The sequence below is a fragment of the Mesoplodon mirus genome, assembly GCF_964341445.2.
Source record: "Mesoplodon mirus genome assembly, chromosome: 2".
Taxonomy (NCBI): domain Eukaryota; kingdom Metazoa; phylum Chordata; class Mammalia; order Artiodactyla; family Ziphiidae; genus Mesoplodon; species Mesoplodon mirus.
In genome coordinates, this window is record NC_138977.1 from 195704412 (window position 1) to 195717386 (window position 12975).

The window sequence follows — 12975 nt, forward strand, 5'->3', positions numbered from 1 at the left end:
AGCATCAGTTTTGCATACCAAAAACGGTTCATAAAAAAGGAGCTACAACTGTCTCACATTTCGTTTTTTAAAAAATTTAACCCTTGACTCAATTCTTTTAAATTTTCTTTGCCAGTATCTTCTTGTCTGAAAATATAGTTCAACTTCGACCCAGCCCCTTTCAATAATTGCAAATTCTGAATTAATAAAGATTTAGTGATTTGTGACCTCATCTATATGAAGGTTGAGGGAAAATAAGAAGGACAGACCAGTCACAGGACAGTAACTGTTGAGCTGACAAATGGTAGGCATAAAAGGGAAGACAAAAAATACATAGGTGTGTTTGTGCATGTGTTACATATATATGTCACCAGATGGGCTGGGCCCAACTACACAAAAGGGGAAAAAAAGCTTTATCACAGCAAATCTGTCAAAACCTGTAGACCTCACAAGTATCTACCAAGGAGGGTATTTTGTTTATTCTGATCATTTCAAGTAGAAGTCAACTTTGAAAGAGAACTGACACATGCAAATGTCAAACCCCAGTGGTTTTTACGGTTTACTTTGAGGAGCCTATAGGGCAGGACCCACAGAGTGATTTGAAGATAGGTGTGCTCTGGTATCTGCCATTATGTTGAAATATGCATAACTCATCAACATTTGATATAGATATTGGCAAAATGACCCTTTTGGTACTTTAAAAAATATTACAACATCACAGAATCTTCATTCTGAAAGCAATCATTAAGATGACCTAATTCAGTCTCCTCATCTGTAAGGATGAAGAAATTTCAAGGCTGAAAGGGGGATTTAAACAACATGTACAAAGTGGAAAGAACATAAATGAAATCTCTTATTTAAAAGCACTGATTAAAGAGAATCAAATCAAAGAGAATCAAAACCTTTTAAAATCAAAAGTGTCCGTTAGCTTCATTTTTTACACGGAAAATCATAAATTATATCCTCTCCCTCTTGCAGAAGAGGACTTACACCATGTCAAATTAGGTCTTTTCTAAAATGCACACTTATTCCTGCAGGCAGACACACTATCATACTGTTCTTTTCTTTTACATTCATTTCTAAATTCCATCATCTAACTGAAGTGTTTTCACAAAGTTTCACAAAATTGCTGTGGCTCAGCAAGTTAAGCATGTTTATTAATCCTCACCTCAAAAAGACCTACTTTAGAAAAAAAGTTAGAGGTAGCAGAATCTAACTGTAAAGTGATCTTTCTTCTAGAAATTAGAAAATAGAGGTGGATAGTCTGGAACTCCCATTGTTTCCAAGACCCTCAAAAAGAGGAGATACTAGCTATTTAGAACAAAATATGCATGGAGTGGATGAGGACCTGCATTATCAAACAAAGCCAGCAGTGCTGGTTCTTACCAGTGCTCCTTGGAAGGTAGGCTACATGTCAGAACCAAAAGAAATATGGAATATATATTTTAGAGATAACCTAAAATATGCCCTAAGGAACACTAATGGCATTTCAACATCCGTACTCAAGCAAGAAGAAAAGGGGTAATATTGTAGACAACCGTAGATTTACCCAGCATGTCTTCCATGTGTATTGAGAGTCAGTTTGTATGTCAGGGAGGATGAGAGGGGACAACCTGATATCACTCATTTGATAGAGGAGAAAACTTATATCCTGAGGGATTCAATGGCTTGTATGGTCCTTTAGACAAGGGACAATTTCCATTTAGAGACTGTTCTTCTGCAAAGCTATTTGGTCCACAGACACTAGGAAGGAGAGTTGATGCCAGCCAGATATTTCTTGCAGTATTATTTAATACAATGACTTCCTGGCTAATAAGGTTTTGATGCTCCAGAACCCAATCTAACAAGTATACTGACAAAACCATTTCTAAGCAGCAAAGCTATTGCCACTATTCCTATGCAAACTCCACTAATGGGAAACCCCTTATGTCCAGTTTGAAGTACCTGTTGGCTATCTACCACAATGAGAAAATTCTGAGTTACAATAAGTTGATTTATTTATTCACACTCTCTAGGCCAGTCCCTCTCTATCATCTCCCTCCTTCCTGCCCTCCTTCCTCCCCCCTACCACAGTGGTATACAGCAGGGGTCAGCAAAGTTCTCTGTAAAGCGCCAGACAATAAACAGTTTAGGGTTTTTTGTCTCTGCCACTGTAGAACAAAAGTAGCCAAAGACAATCCATAAATGAATGGGTTTGTCTGTGTTTCAATAAAACTATTTACAAAAACAGGCAGTGGGCCACATACGGCTCACAGGGCTGTAGTTTGTCAACCCCTGGTTTACAGTAGCAGTTCTCAAACTTTAGCCTGCATCAGAATCACCTCAGAACTTGGTCATACACAGATTTCTGGGCCCCATGCTTAACGTTTCTGGTTCAGCAGATCTGTAATGGGGCCTGAGATTTTGCATTTTTAATAAGTTCCCAAATGATGCTGATGCTGCTGGTTCAGGGTCCACACTTTGAAAACCATTGGTATAGAATAATGGTCTACACTGCACTCAGTGAAGGTGAAATGTAATGAACAGCTGAGAAAGTGGAAATTACATGCTGTAGACTTGACTGCTAATTTTACAGAATATTTCATATGAAGACTTACTGTTAAGTGCCATAATATTATCTGTTCCTGGATGATGAAAATTTATTCCCATGCGTCCTAAAAAATAAAATAATTTTACTTTAAGCACAAAGAATGCTTAATATAATCATAAATACATTGTACAATACGAACATTACAAAAAACTAAAACAGATTAATCTATAACAATGTTATCAAAGGCCATAGCAGTTAAAACAGTTTTAAATCAAGTCATAAAACATACACATGAAAAATCTTAAAATAAAGCTAAAGTCTCAATAACAACAAAGAAATAAAACAAAACAAAAAAGAAGCTTCCCTTATAATAGGAAAATGTAACGCATCTCCCACATTCCAATGTAAACATGCCAACTCCCTGGATTAAGCATTTTATTTAAACAATTTATACTGCCCTTCAAATTCAAGCAGCAAAATAATGAATTCAAAGAAGTATACAAACTTGAAGCTTAGAGGGAATTAAAAGATAAAGGTTTCATGGTGGCTCAAAAACGCAACATAATGATCAGAATGGCGACCAGAAGATGTAAAATTTATATAACAGATATAGTGGGGGACAATGACTGGCCTAAAAATTTAGGGTTCTTATGCTGCCCCTACCACTCACTAGTTATACGACCTTGGGCATAATGCTTGTGTCCAGACCTTTGTCCTTATAGTAACAGGGGGCTGGCCGCTTGTTTTGTCTGCCTCCAATCATTTCTACATTTTTAAAGAGTTGTAAAAACAAACACAGAAATTAAAAAACAAAGAATAATGTGCAACAGAAACTATATGGCCCACAGGCCTAAAATATTTACTCTCTGGCCCTTTACAGATGGTGTTTGCCAGCCTCTGTTCTATAAGATGACAAATCTGAATAAGATGTTTCAACTAATAGCCTCCAGGTTTAAGAGCAGAAGACGTATTAATTACTTGGGAAAAAGGAAGATGTATTAATTATTTGTGATTTACTTATCATATTCTGAGGTATTCAAACTAAACAATAAACAACCAGTCACTGGAAAGTCTGCCTAAAAAACCCAATCACTGCTGAGCAGAATTTAAGGAAATGGCACATTGAGAGGGTCTTTCAATCTCTGCCCTAGGAATATTCAGATATGGGTGTTGTTCCTATAAACTAGGGATGTTCCCTAAACGTTCTCAGAATAATAACGGGTTATCAAGAAATCCAAGCAAGCCCAAATTTAGTTCATTCAACTTCTTTTATTTCCTGTGCTACAATCATTTATGGTAAAGAATTATGTAGTTTACAACCACTATATCAAATAATAGTTATATGTTTCTGGAACTACTCATGTTCCCTAACGTTAAGGGGTGCCCCTCTCTGCAGTCCTCTAGAAGCCGGATCCTTTTTGTACTCTTTCCATCAGGTCTTGGGACTTTTCAACCTGGAAAGATGAAACTGAAAGGAAGCTCAGTAGTTTTCTAATTATCATCCTCTATCCTACACCAATAACTTCCAATTCAGTCTTTCTAAAGATGCGGCAAAACAAGAGCCTTAGGCAACGTTTTGTAGATGAAGGCATCACTACTTGCTGAAAAGCAGAAAATTTTTTTGCCTTTCCTGGTATCCTTCCTAATTCTGTTGGCCTCTTTGACTTTAATGATCTCTAGATCAAGATCATCAACCAGAGATTTTATAAGAAACTCTAGTTCAATGTCAGAACCATCAGAACCAATTACTTAAATGTAATCTAATTTTTTCCCAAATTCTTTTTAGTAAACCACTTATGGCTTCTTTAAGCTACTTTCTCTACCTCTTCAAAGATTAATGTTTAGATTATAAAATACAATATATTTTCATTGGAGAAAAATTAGACAATACAGAAAAATGAAGAAAACAAGATCACCAATCAAAGACACGCTCTGCTAACATTTTGATTTATAGCCTGCCAGTTTAGGGAGTATACATGTATAAAGGTTTCTTTTCTAAAATTAGATTTATAATATTTTAAAAATTTATTACATAGTATGCCTTAAGTTTTACAGTTATTATGGGATTTTGAAGGAGAGAGAAAATACCAACAGCAAAAGAAAAACTGACTCCAAATTCAGATGAGGCCATTTCTTTTATCTTCCTTTTGTCCAACAAATACTGCTGTTTAATCAGCTGTGAAAATAGAAATCAAGTGTGTGACATCTGGTGATTTTTGTTAATGCAGTCTGGTGCTGCCAGCGTGACATTTTGTCACCTGTCCATGGTCTGCTATTTTTAAATTGTTCTTGTCAGCTAGCTATCTTTTAAGTATAGTGTAAAATATAAGGTTTCGAAAACTGGAAGGCATACTTAGTTTTACTGAGTTAAACGATGCTGTGGAAATCTGAGACCGTGTCCCACTTTCCCCACTGCACAAGGCCTGATAAATGGGGGTGGGAGAGGATGGAGGGAGAGGTTGGAGAATAGGGTTACATATGGCTATTCAGACTGTAAAAATCACAGTCTCATAAGCTCAATTCATATTCACATTTAAGACGTTAGTTATAAAAAACTGCCTCTACTGTTATTCAAAGTTTCAGAGTCAAACTAAACCCATACTTTTATATGTCCAAAATAAAAGTTGGAATTTTTATTAATTTGTAACTAATTATGAAAGTCACCTCTTCACTTCTGCAATTCCTTAAGAGATAGGGAGCAACTATCTTTCTCTAATCATCCCCACATGTTCTAAAAAGTCAAGTCCTTTGGAGACCTTTACATAACAGAATGTGAGTGCTGTGTTCTAGAAAACGTTATGAGACAATGCATATTCTACTAGATTCTATTTCCTACTAATTTTCTCTATAAAGTTGAAGAGACAGTCCTCAGGAAAAGTATCTACAAGGTACAATAATGTGATATGTAAGAATACAATAAAATGGTGCTTCAAATTCCTTTTAAGGAAAAATTATGAAAGTATGGTACTATAATATTCAAAATGTGTTCCAAAGAACCATGAAGCAAAAAAGGTGAGCTTTGACCTGAGGTCAAATCCTTGTTTCTTTGCGTACCAGTTGTGAATAATTTTTGGTATGTTATCAATTCCTTTGTGCCTACATTACCTCATTTCAGGCTGTACTCTAGAACAATTAAATCAGAATTTCCAGAGGTAGTACCCAGGATTAAAGAACCTTAATCTTTTTCTTACTCTCGGGTGATTATAGTGCTATATTGAAAGGATCATGGGCAAATTAATGAGAATTACCTATAAAAACAAAATCACTCAACTTCTATCTGTTGTCTTCCCTTTTGTGTAGAAGAGGAACAATGACTTCTTGCTACCTTCGAACCTGTGCCGTAACAGTTTCTGGAATCTGCAAACTTTTATACAAGGCAGACTGATATGGGCCAAAGGGAGGCGGTACAAAATTAGAACTGGAGTAATAATTCAAGTATGTAAAGAGACTGTATATTTTTCTGAATAAGCTAAATGTAATGAAGGTGCACTTTTTCTAAAACAAGGTGACCTCAACATTCCACAAAAGGGACCAATTTTCTGAAAGGCTCTATAATACTAAATTTAAATTATGATGAATAAAGAAAAATGCCTCTATAATACCAAAGGGATGGCATTATTTCTTCCAAGTTTCTGTCAGTTTAAATGTTTTAAAGCACTATTATCAGAGGATAGCTGCTATTTTTTCCCAGATTCAGTATACATTTGAAAAACAAACCCTTCAATATCAGTTCTCAGCTGACACCTGCTCTTTTCATTTTTCAAATTTCAGTTCCATGAATGGTGAAGGAAGAGAAAATTCAAATATACAAAAATGTTTCATCAGGCACTACCCCCAAGTGCCCAGCCAAGTCTACTCTTCTGTTATAACAGGGAGACTACACGGGATGAGAGAAAGGTGATTCCTTCCTGTCTTTTGCCAAGGACTCTGCTATATTGTACTACCCCAGCCAGGCAATGGGACTTTGCTTCATAATGTCACCTACCCTGCCCAATGCACTGTGTTGGTTTTTCACTATTATTCTTCTCTCTCATCACTTTGTCCTCTTTGAATAATAATCCCAAGAGAGGGTATGAATAATCAAACCTTATGTCCCTGGGTTATCAGAGGGGTTCCCCAGTGGCTAGGCGAACCCTCATCATTGGTAGCAAGTCGGGGGACAGCTGTAAGGAGGGTGCAGGGAGGAACATTTTCCCCTTTCCTAATCCTAACTCTCCCGATGTCAGAAATCCCCCTAATCCTCATAATCATGAGGAGAGTTGGCTTTCCCTGCATCCACTAGAAAAGAGGGCAGAGGACAATTCTTCCCACCCAGGCCTCACTCATACCTCTACTGACCCAAGGATTTCTGTACTTAGAAAAGAAATAAGGGATAGTTTTTATTAGTTCATCACCCTTCTCAAAACCCTCCTTCTCATTTCCTGGAGACATTTTCTCAAATGAACGACAGGAGAAGTCATACCTAAGTTATGGTAAGAGACAACAGGTAATTATTAAAATGTTATCCTGCTACAATCAAGAACTGTAGTTTGAGATCTAAGAAGCCCCCCCAAAATTAGTCTTTATTTTATTTAAATTAATTTTTGTTCAAATAAGGGTTCTGTGATCTGAGCAACACTGCAGAGGACATTCCTCAGGGTTCTGTGAAAAAAGCTCAGTTTGACTTTTTCTCTACATTACTTGACATTTTTCACATGGGGAGGAGGTTTTTTTTAATTTTTAAAATTTTTAAGTTTCCTACAAACATCTTTAAGGCTGACCTAGTATAGGCAGAAATATGATTGGAAAACTGTTAAAGCTCTTTACTAAAACAAGTTTTATTACTTCCTAAACTTCCTATTCGGTCATTTCTCCCACTAACCCTTTTTCTGCCTGAATCAAGAGAACAGTTGAATAAAGGGATTTCTTATTGAATACATTTATACGATGAAATATCACTGTGGACTTATTTTCACCATGTTCACTTTAAGTACATCACGAAGTACTTTTATTTTTCATGAATGTGATATTCTACTTTATTATACTTTCTTTACATTATTCAGGTATAAAATTTTGTAAAGCCAACAAAACTTAGGAGGATTATTTTTCTTTCTCCTTTAGGTGGTTTTTTGATAATGACAGAATGTTTATCCTTCAATAATCACTACTTATATCTATGGCAAATACACAATTTTGACAACTTGCATTCGAAAGCTTTCAACGTTTAGCTGCAGTCTAGCTGGAAGGAAGTAAATACTGTAGGGATATAAAGGTTTACTTTATTACCCAGGCCAGGCAGTAGGCACACTACTACCACTGCTGGTAAAAAATGTCACAGATAACTTTTGAGCAGTTTCTAGTGTCAGGGACTTTATCTCACCTTCACACCCACTCTACGAAGTAGGTGCTTTATTTTAATGATGAAGACACTGAGGCTTTGAAGAGGTTAATTTATCTAGATCAATAGCCAACTAAAGGCAGAACCAGAATTCAAACCCAGGTTTGAATGACTGCAAAGTCAGAAAGGCTGCATTGAAATTTCATTTCCTATACAGAGAATCTAAAATGTCTGGAAGAATATTAATAAAAATAATAATCTTTGTTATCTCTAGGTAGTAAGTCTCAGGTGGTTTTTTCACTTTCCTTTTTGTCTTTTTACGTGCTACTTCAATTTCTTACAATGAGCAAGAATGTATTTTTTTCTAAAGAAAACCTAAATCCATAGAAAAACACCAAAACAAATAAGCACACAAAAAACCAATGACTCTCTAACTTGAATTTTAAGACCCTCAAAATAATGTTCAAGTAAAACAAGAGGATATTAAAGCTAGGAGGAAGAAGAGGATGGATAGGGGGAAGTGTTTCTGGACAGACTCATACAGAAGCCATGTGGTAGTTCCCCTATCCTACCACCTTTCTCTTAAAGCTCAATTCACCTAGACATTTACATCTTTTGAGCCAGAGACCCTCTCTATGAATTTACCTTAAGAAAAAGCTACGTGCAAGAACTCATCCATGGCAGCATTACCTATAATGGAGAAAAAGCTGGAAACAACCTAAGAGTCCAAAGTTAAGGTCTATCAATAAATTATAAAGACAAGGTAAAAACATAATGTTTATTATATGGAAAATTTTTTAAAAGATACATCATGACAACGTTTCTTTTATTTTTAAATTACCTTTTAGTTATTATAATTTGCTCCATTTTTAAAAATCAAATATTACTGAAAATCTTTCCCTTAAAACACTAGCATCATAATTATGTTTTTAGAAGTAATAAGGATCAAACACATGGTGCCATAAACCAAATGTAAAAGTCTCCCAGCTGGAAAAGGGAAGCCTGAAGTTCAAACACCCTAACCAGAGGACAATAACATGGTGATGTAATTGACCATGGGAAGTAGTCCATTCATAGGAAATCAATGTGGATGGTTGTAACCATATTGAGGCTGTAAAAAAGTACACGTTAAGTGCCTTCCAACTTATTAGGACATATTATATCTGTAAGTACAATTCAGAAGGCTTTTATAGATGAAACCTCACATTTGCAAGTGTAGTGGAGAAATTTATGCAGAGGTAGTTGGACAAAAATAAAAAAGGAGCCATCACAAGTAGAATAAGGTATTTACATTATGCCATAGTGAGGTACCCTCCTTACACTTTGACAGTGCTACTCTCAACAGGGCAGAACAGCTCCTGCTTAATCAATATTCAAAAAATTCTAGAAAATTATTTTACAGACTATAGTCTAAGATCCTTTCATAATCTTTTATTGCTAGAAGAATACAGACCAAGATAAAACAGGTATGCATAAAGAACAAGGACTGAATATTTTAGAATAATTAGGATGGGCTTACAGCTGTTCGCAGTAGAGAAGGAAGACAAAATGTAGCCTTAGAAGATACTAAAAACACAAAACAGTCTGTGAATATTGTTTTTTTTTTAAACACCATTCTCATTTCTAAGTGAAATTACCATGTACCTAATCTTTACTGAAGAAAGATGTGGTAACAGTGACTAAATATAACAATGACTAAATGAGAGGCCTTTTTTCCTACTTCTGAAGGCCTTAAAATATAGCTTTTCTCAAAATCTTTTATTTTCTTCATAGCCTGTTAACTACGTTCTTTTCACTGGAAATTGAGGAAAGCAGCAGAAAATCATGAGTGTGACAAGAAAATGATGAAATAGATTTTTGGTGTGGCATGAGGAAGTGACTATCAGGTTCACAGTCAGTCATACCCTATATAAAAGCCTGCAGAGAACCAGAGGGGATCAAATTCCTCACAACTCTAGAGGACATAAGGTTTCATATAAGACAGGCATCCTTGTGGTTAACACTTCCAGTTTTCAGATAGTTAGGCTCTAAGCCCAAGCACAGTGGCTATTTCCACAGAAACTTTCCATTTCAGTATTTTAAAATATCACAGAGCCCCTGAAAAGTCCTATACTGCATAATAAGAACTATCTGTAATCATAAATGTAACATCAGCCTCTATCCTGAATTTACATGGGCTCTAAATATAGGAAGTCCTAATATTGCTGACCTTGGGACTTTCTGCCTTATATTTAACCCAAAATATTTTCCTTGTGTTTAGCCTTAGAGAATGCAAAGGGTCACTGTCTGCTCTTAAGTCTGTGTAGCAATATTTCCTACACTAGGAAAGTGATTGTATTTTAATAAAATGAAACCCTTTTCTACAAAGTTTTCTGAAGTAGTCTTTGGAGATTAAATCTCATACTTCCTTGCAGTATACTTGGACTTAAATGAATTATCCAGGTTCAGCTAAACATTTCAAATGCACAAAGCCCAAAAAACTTGGCTTCTGGTCTCATGCTATAAACCACGACCTCAGCTACCCAACACATGCTTCTGCCAGACATTATGATTAAAGCAAACAACTTTGATTATGGTAGGTAGCTGAACCCAGGTTTAAAAAAAAAATCAACTTTAAATACATTCCACAATGCTTTACAGAAGCAAACAAAAACAAACAAACAAAAAAGAAACAAAAACAAAACCACAATTATTAAAAAGCTGATTTTTGTTTAAAACACCAAGCAAGGAATGGACATATGAATATTCCTAACCTGCAAAATGATTCCTCCACATTATATCAGCGAAACTCATTGGTGGGCCACTGGGAGGGTAGTGTTTACCTTTCAGAGGCTCATGATCAGTCCTTATCATATCCATTAAGGAGTTCTCCAACGAGTGCAAGTTAAAAGTGTCATAGGGCCTACTCCGGTCCTAAAAATAAAAACAGAACAAGACAATACATAAAATTACTTCATAAAATTAATAACCATATCATATGCTTCTTGCCACGGATTGATGACATGAATCAAAATTCCAGGTAGTTTTAATAACACATTCTTTTCATTAAGAATAATGACTTGGGCTTCCCTGGTGGCGCAGTGGTTGAGAGTCTGCCTGCCGATGCAGGGGACACGGGTTCGTGCCCCGGTCCGGGGAGATCCCACATGCCACGGAGCAGCTGGGCCCATGAGCCATGGCCGCTGAGCCTGCGCCTCCAGAGCCTATGCTCCGCAATGGGAGAGGCCACAACAGTGAGAGGCCTGCGTACCGCGAAAAAAAAAAAAAAAAAAAAGAATAATGACTTGGCAACATTAAGTTTAATACAAGTTTCCATAATTAATTAAATTGTATCCTTTACTCTAATAATTATTTAATATATATGTCCCAGTACTTCAGACTACTTTTCTCTCAAATGAACTAAAAAAGTAAATTCAAAAGGAAGAATCAAGTGAATTGGTTTTGCCCTCCACGCTTCACCCCCTCCCTCTACTATCAACTGAATACTCTATTCAAATGAAGAGATTTTTTTTTCCCCTAGAGGAAGACCATAACTAAGAACTCTCAGTCTACAAACAGAATCACTTCCCTGAAAAATCAAAAGGTGACTGTAGTTTCAATGTAATTTCATTGGGTATCTTTAATAATTATTACTGATGAGTTAGTTCCATACATTACCTATACTTTATAAAAACTAAAATGTGTCCGAAGTACTAAAACTACCTTTTGAAAAGCACTCACATGAAAAAAAACTTTAACCCAAGGTAGTGTGTTTTCATGATGTTAGATTCAAAAACATTTTGAAAACAGAGAGCTAACACAAACTAAGTGAAGAAAAAATTGTTCTACTGCATTTCACTCAAGCCCATGGGAGACCATCACCTACAAATTATTTTTAGTAGTCTGAGCCTAAAAGGAAATGCAGTTCATGGCCTAACTTAATACTATAGAACAGATTTAGTTTGCTTTTGCTAAAGAAAAGCAATACAGTCATAAACATCAACAACCACACCAAATCAAACCACAGCAACGAGAGATTATTTTCAGGGTCTTGAAAAGTTTATCCAGTTTTGCAAATGATCACTTCTCCTCCCCTATGAGCAACAGAATAACAGAATGACTGCCTTGATGAGCAAAAAGGGATACAACAGGTAAAAATCTCAGCTACAGTGATCATTTTCTAGTTTAAGTCTTAAAATCTTGGGAAGCTGTTTTCTTCTGGTTTCTGGAAAGCATGGCTGTATATCCATCCAGGGAGGCAGAAAGGAAGGTGGTATTTCCTCAGCTCTGAGCACAGAGGAGGAACCCAGAGGGTTATTGAATGAATGAATGCAGAAAGTTTGGATGCAGGTCCGAAGAAGAGCCCTGAACTGAGAACCAGAACGCAAGAGTGCTACAACTACAATCAATTAGGAGCTTTGGGGTACATCATGATCTCTAGTCTGTGCCTGAAATTCCTCCCTTTATACAAATGAAAGGATTGAGCTACATTATTTATAACATCCCTTCCAATAGTATACTTTTTTTTTTTTTAACTCACACATGAGGAGTAGGGGTGGAGGGCACAGATGTTATCAAATGCCACAGAGAAATATTTCATTTTTACAAGCCTTTAATGCACAAGGGTAGGGCTGGGTCCTGGTGATTCAGAGATGAATGTTATAACCTAGTCCCTGTTTTTAAGTAACTGGTAGAGGGAGACATAACCAATCAAAATAAGAGTATGACAGGTGTTTTAACAAAGGAATGTATACAATAAAAACTAAGTCACATCTATTTCTTAAAGAACATATATTTGTGTGTGTATAATAAATTTTTTTTTAAATCACGTTCTGTAAAATCCTAGGTGCCTTGAATCTGGACCTGACATTTAACCAGGCATGAGGCTTGTCTTAGTTATTCTCGATGTCTTCAGTATTCCCATTGGTAAAATGGGATCTTACCTGTGAGGATTAGGGTGAACTTACTTATGTATTCCTTTTCTTCACACTATGTTTGACAAAAGCATGTGCTCAACATTTCTTTCTTTACTGCTGCCCCCCAACTCCTTTCTACCTCCACCCCATTTTTTTTCCTTTTTAACTAACACTCAGCAGTTACCTATCTCTACTGATGGATAAGAAAGAGACATGGAATATTTTCTTTGGTTCTCCATTTTGGTCTCTATATA

The 12975-nt window shown here is 36.1% G+C and overlaps 1 protein-coding gene across 4 annotated transcripts in view; it reads right to left on the reverse strand.

Moving 5' to 3' along the window:
- Window positions 1-12975, reverse strand: part of CPEB3 (cytoplasmic polyadenylation element binding protein 3) — a 180217-nt gene that overhangs the window by 102351 nt on the left and 64891 nt on the right. For 3 of the 4 annotated variants that reach the window (XM_082630111.1, XM_082630112.1, XM_082630113.1), the window contains exons 3-4: window positions 10580-10739; window positions 2577-2633 (exon numbers count right to left, since the gene is read on the reverse strand). In XM_082630111.1, the coding sequence (XP_082486237.1) occupies window positions 2577-2633; window positions 10580-10739 (217 nt within the window). The remainder of the gene's footprint in view (window positions 1-2576; window positions 2634-10579; window positions 10740-12975) is intronic. The other variant, XM_082630114.1, reaches the window with a different exon arrangement.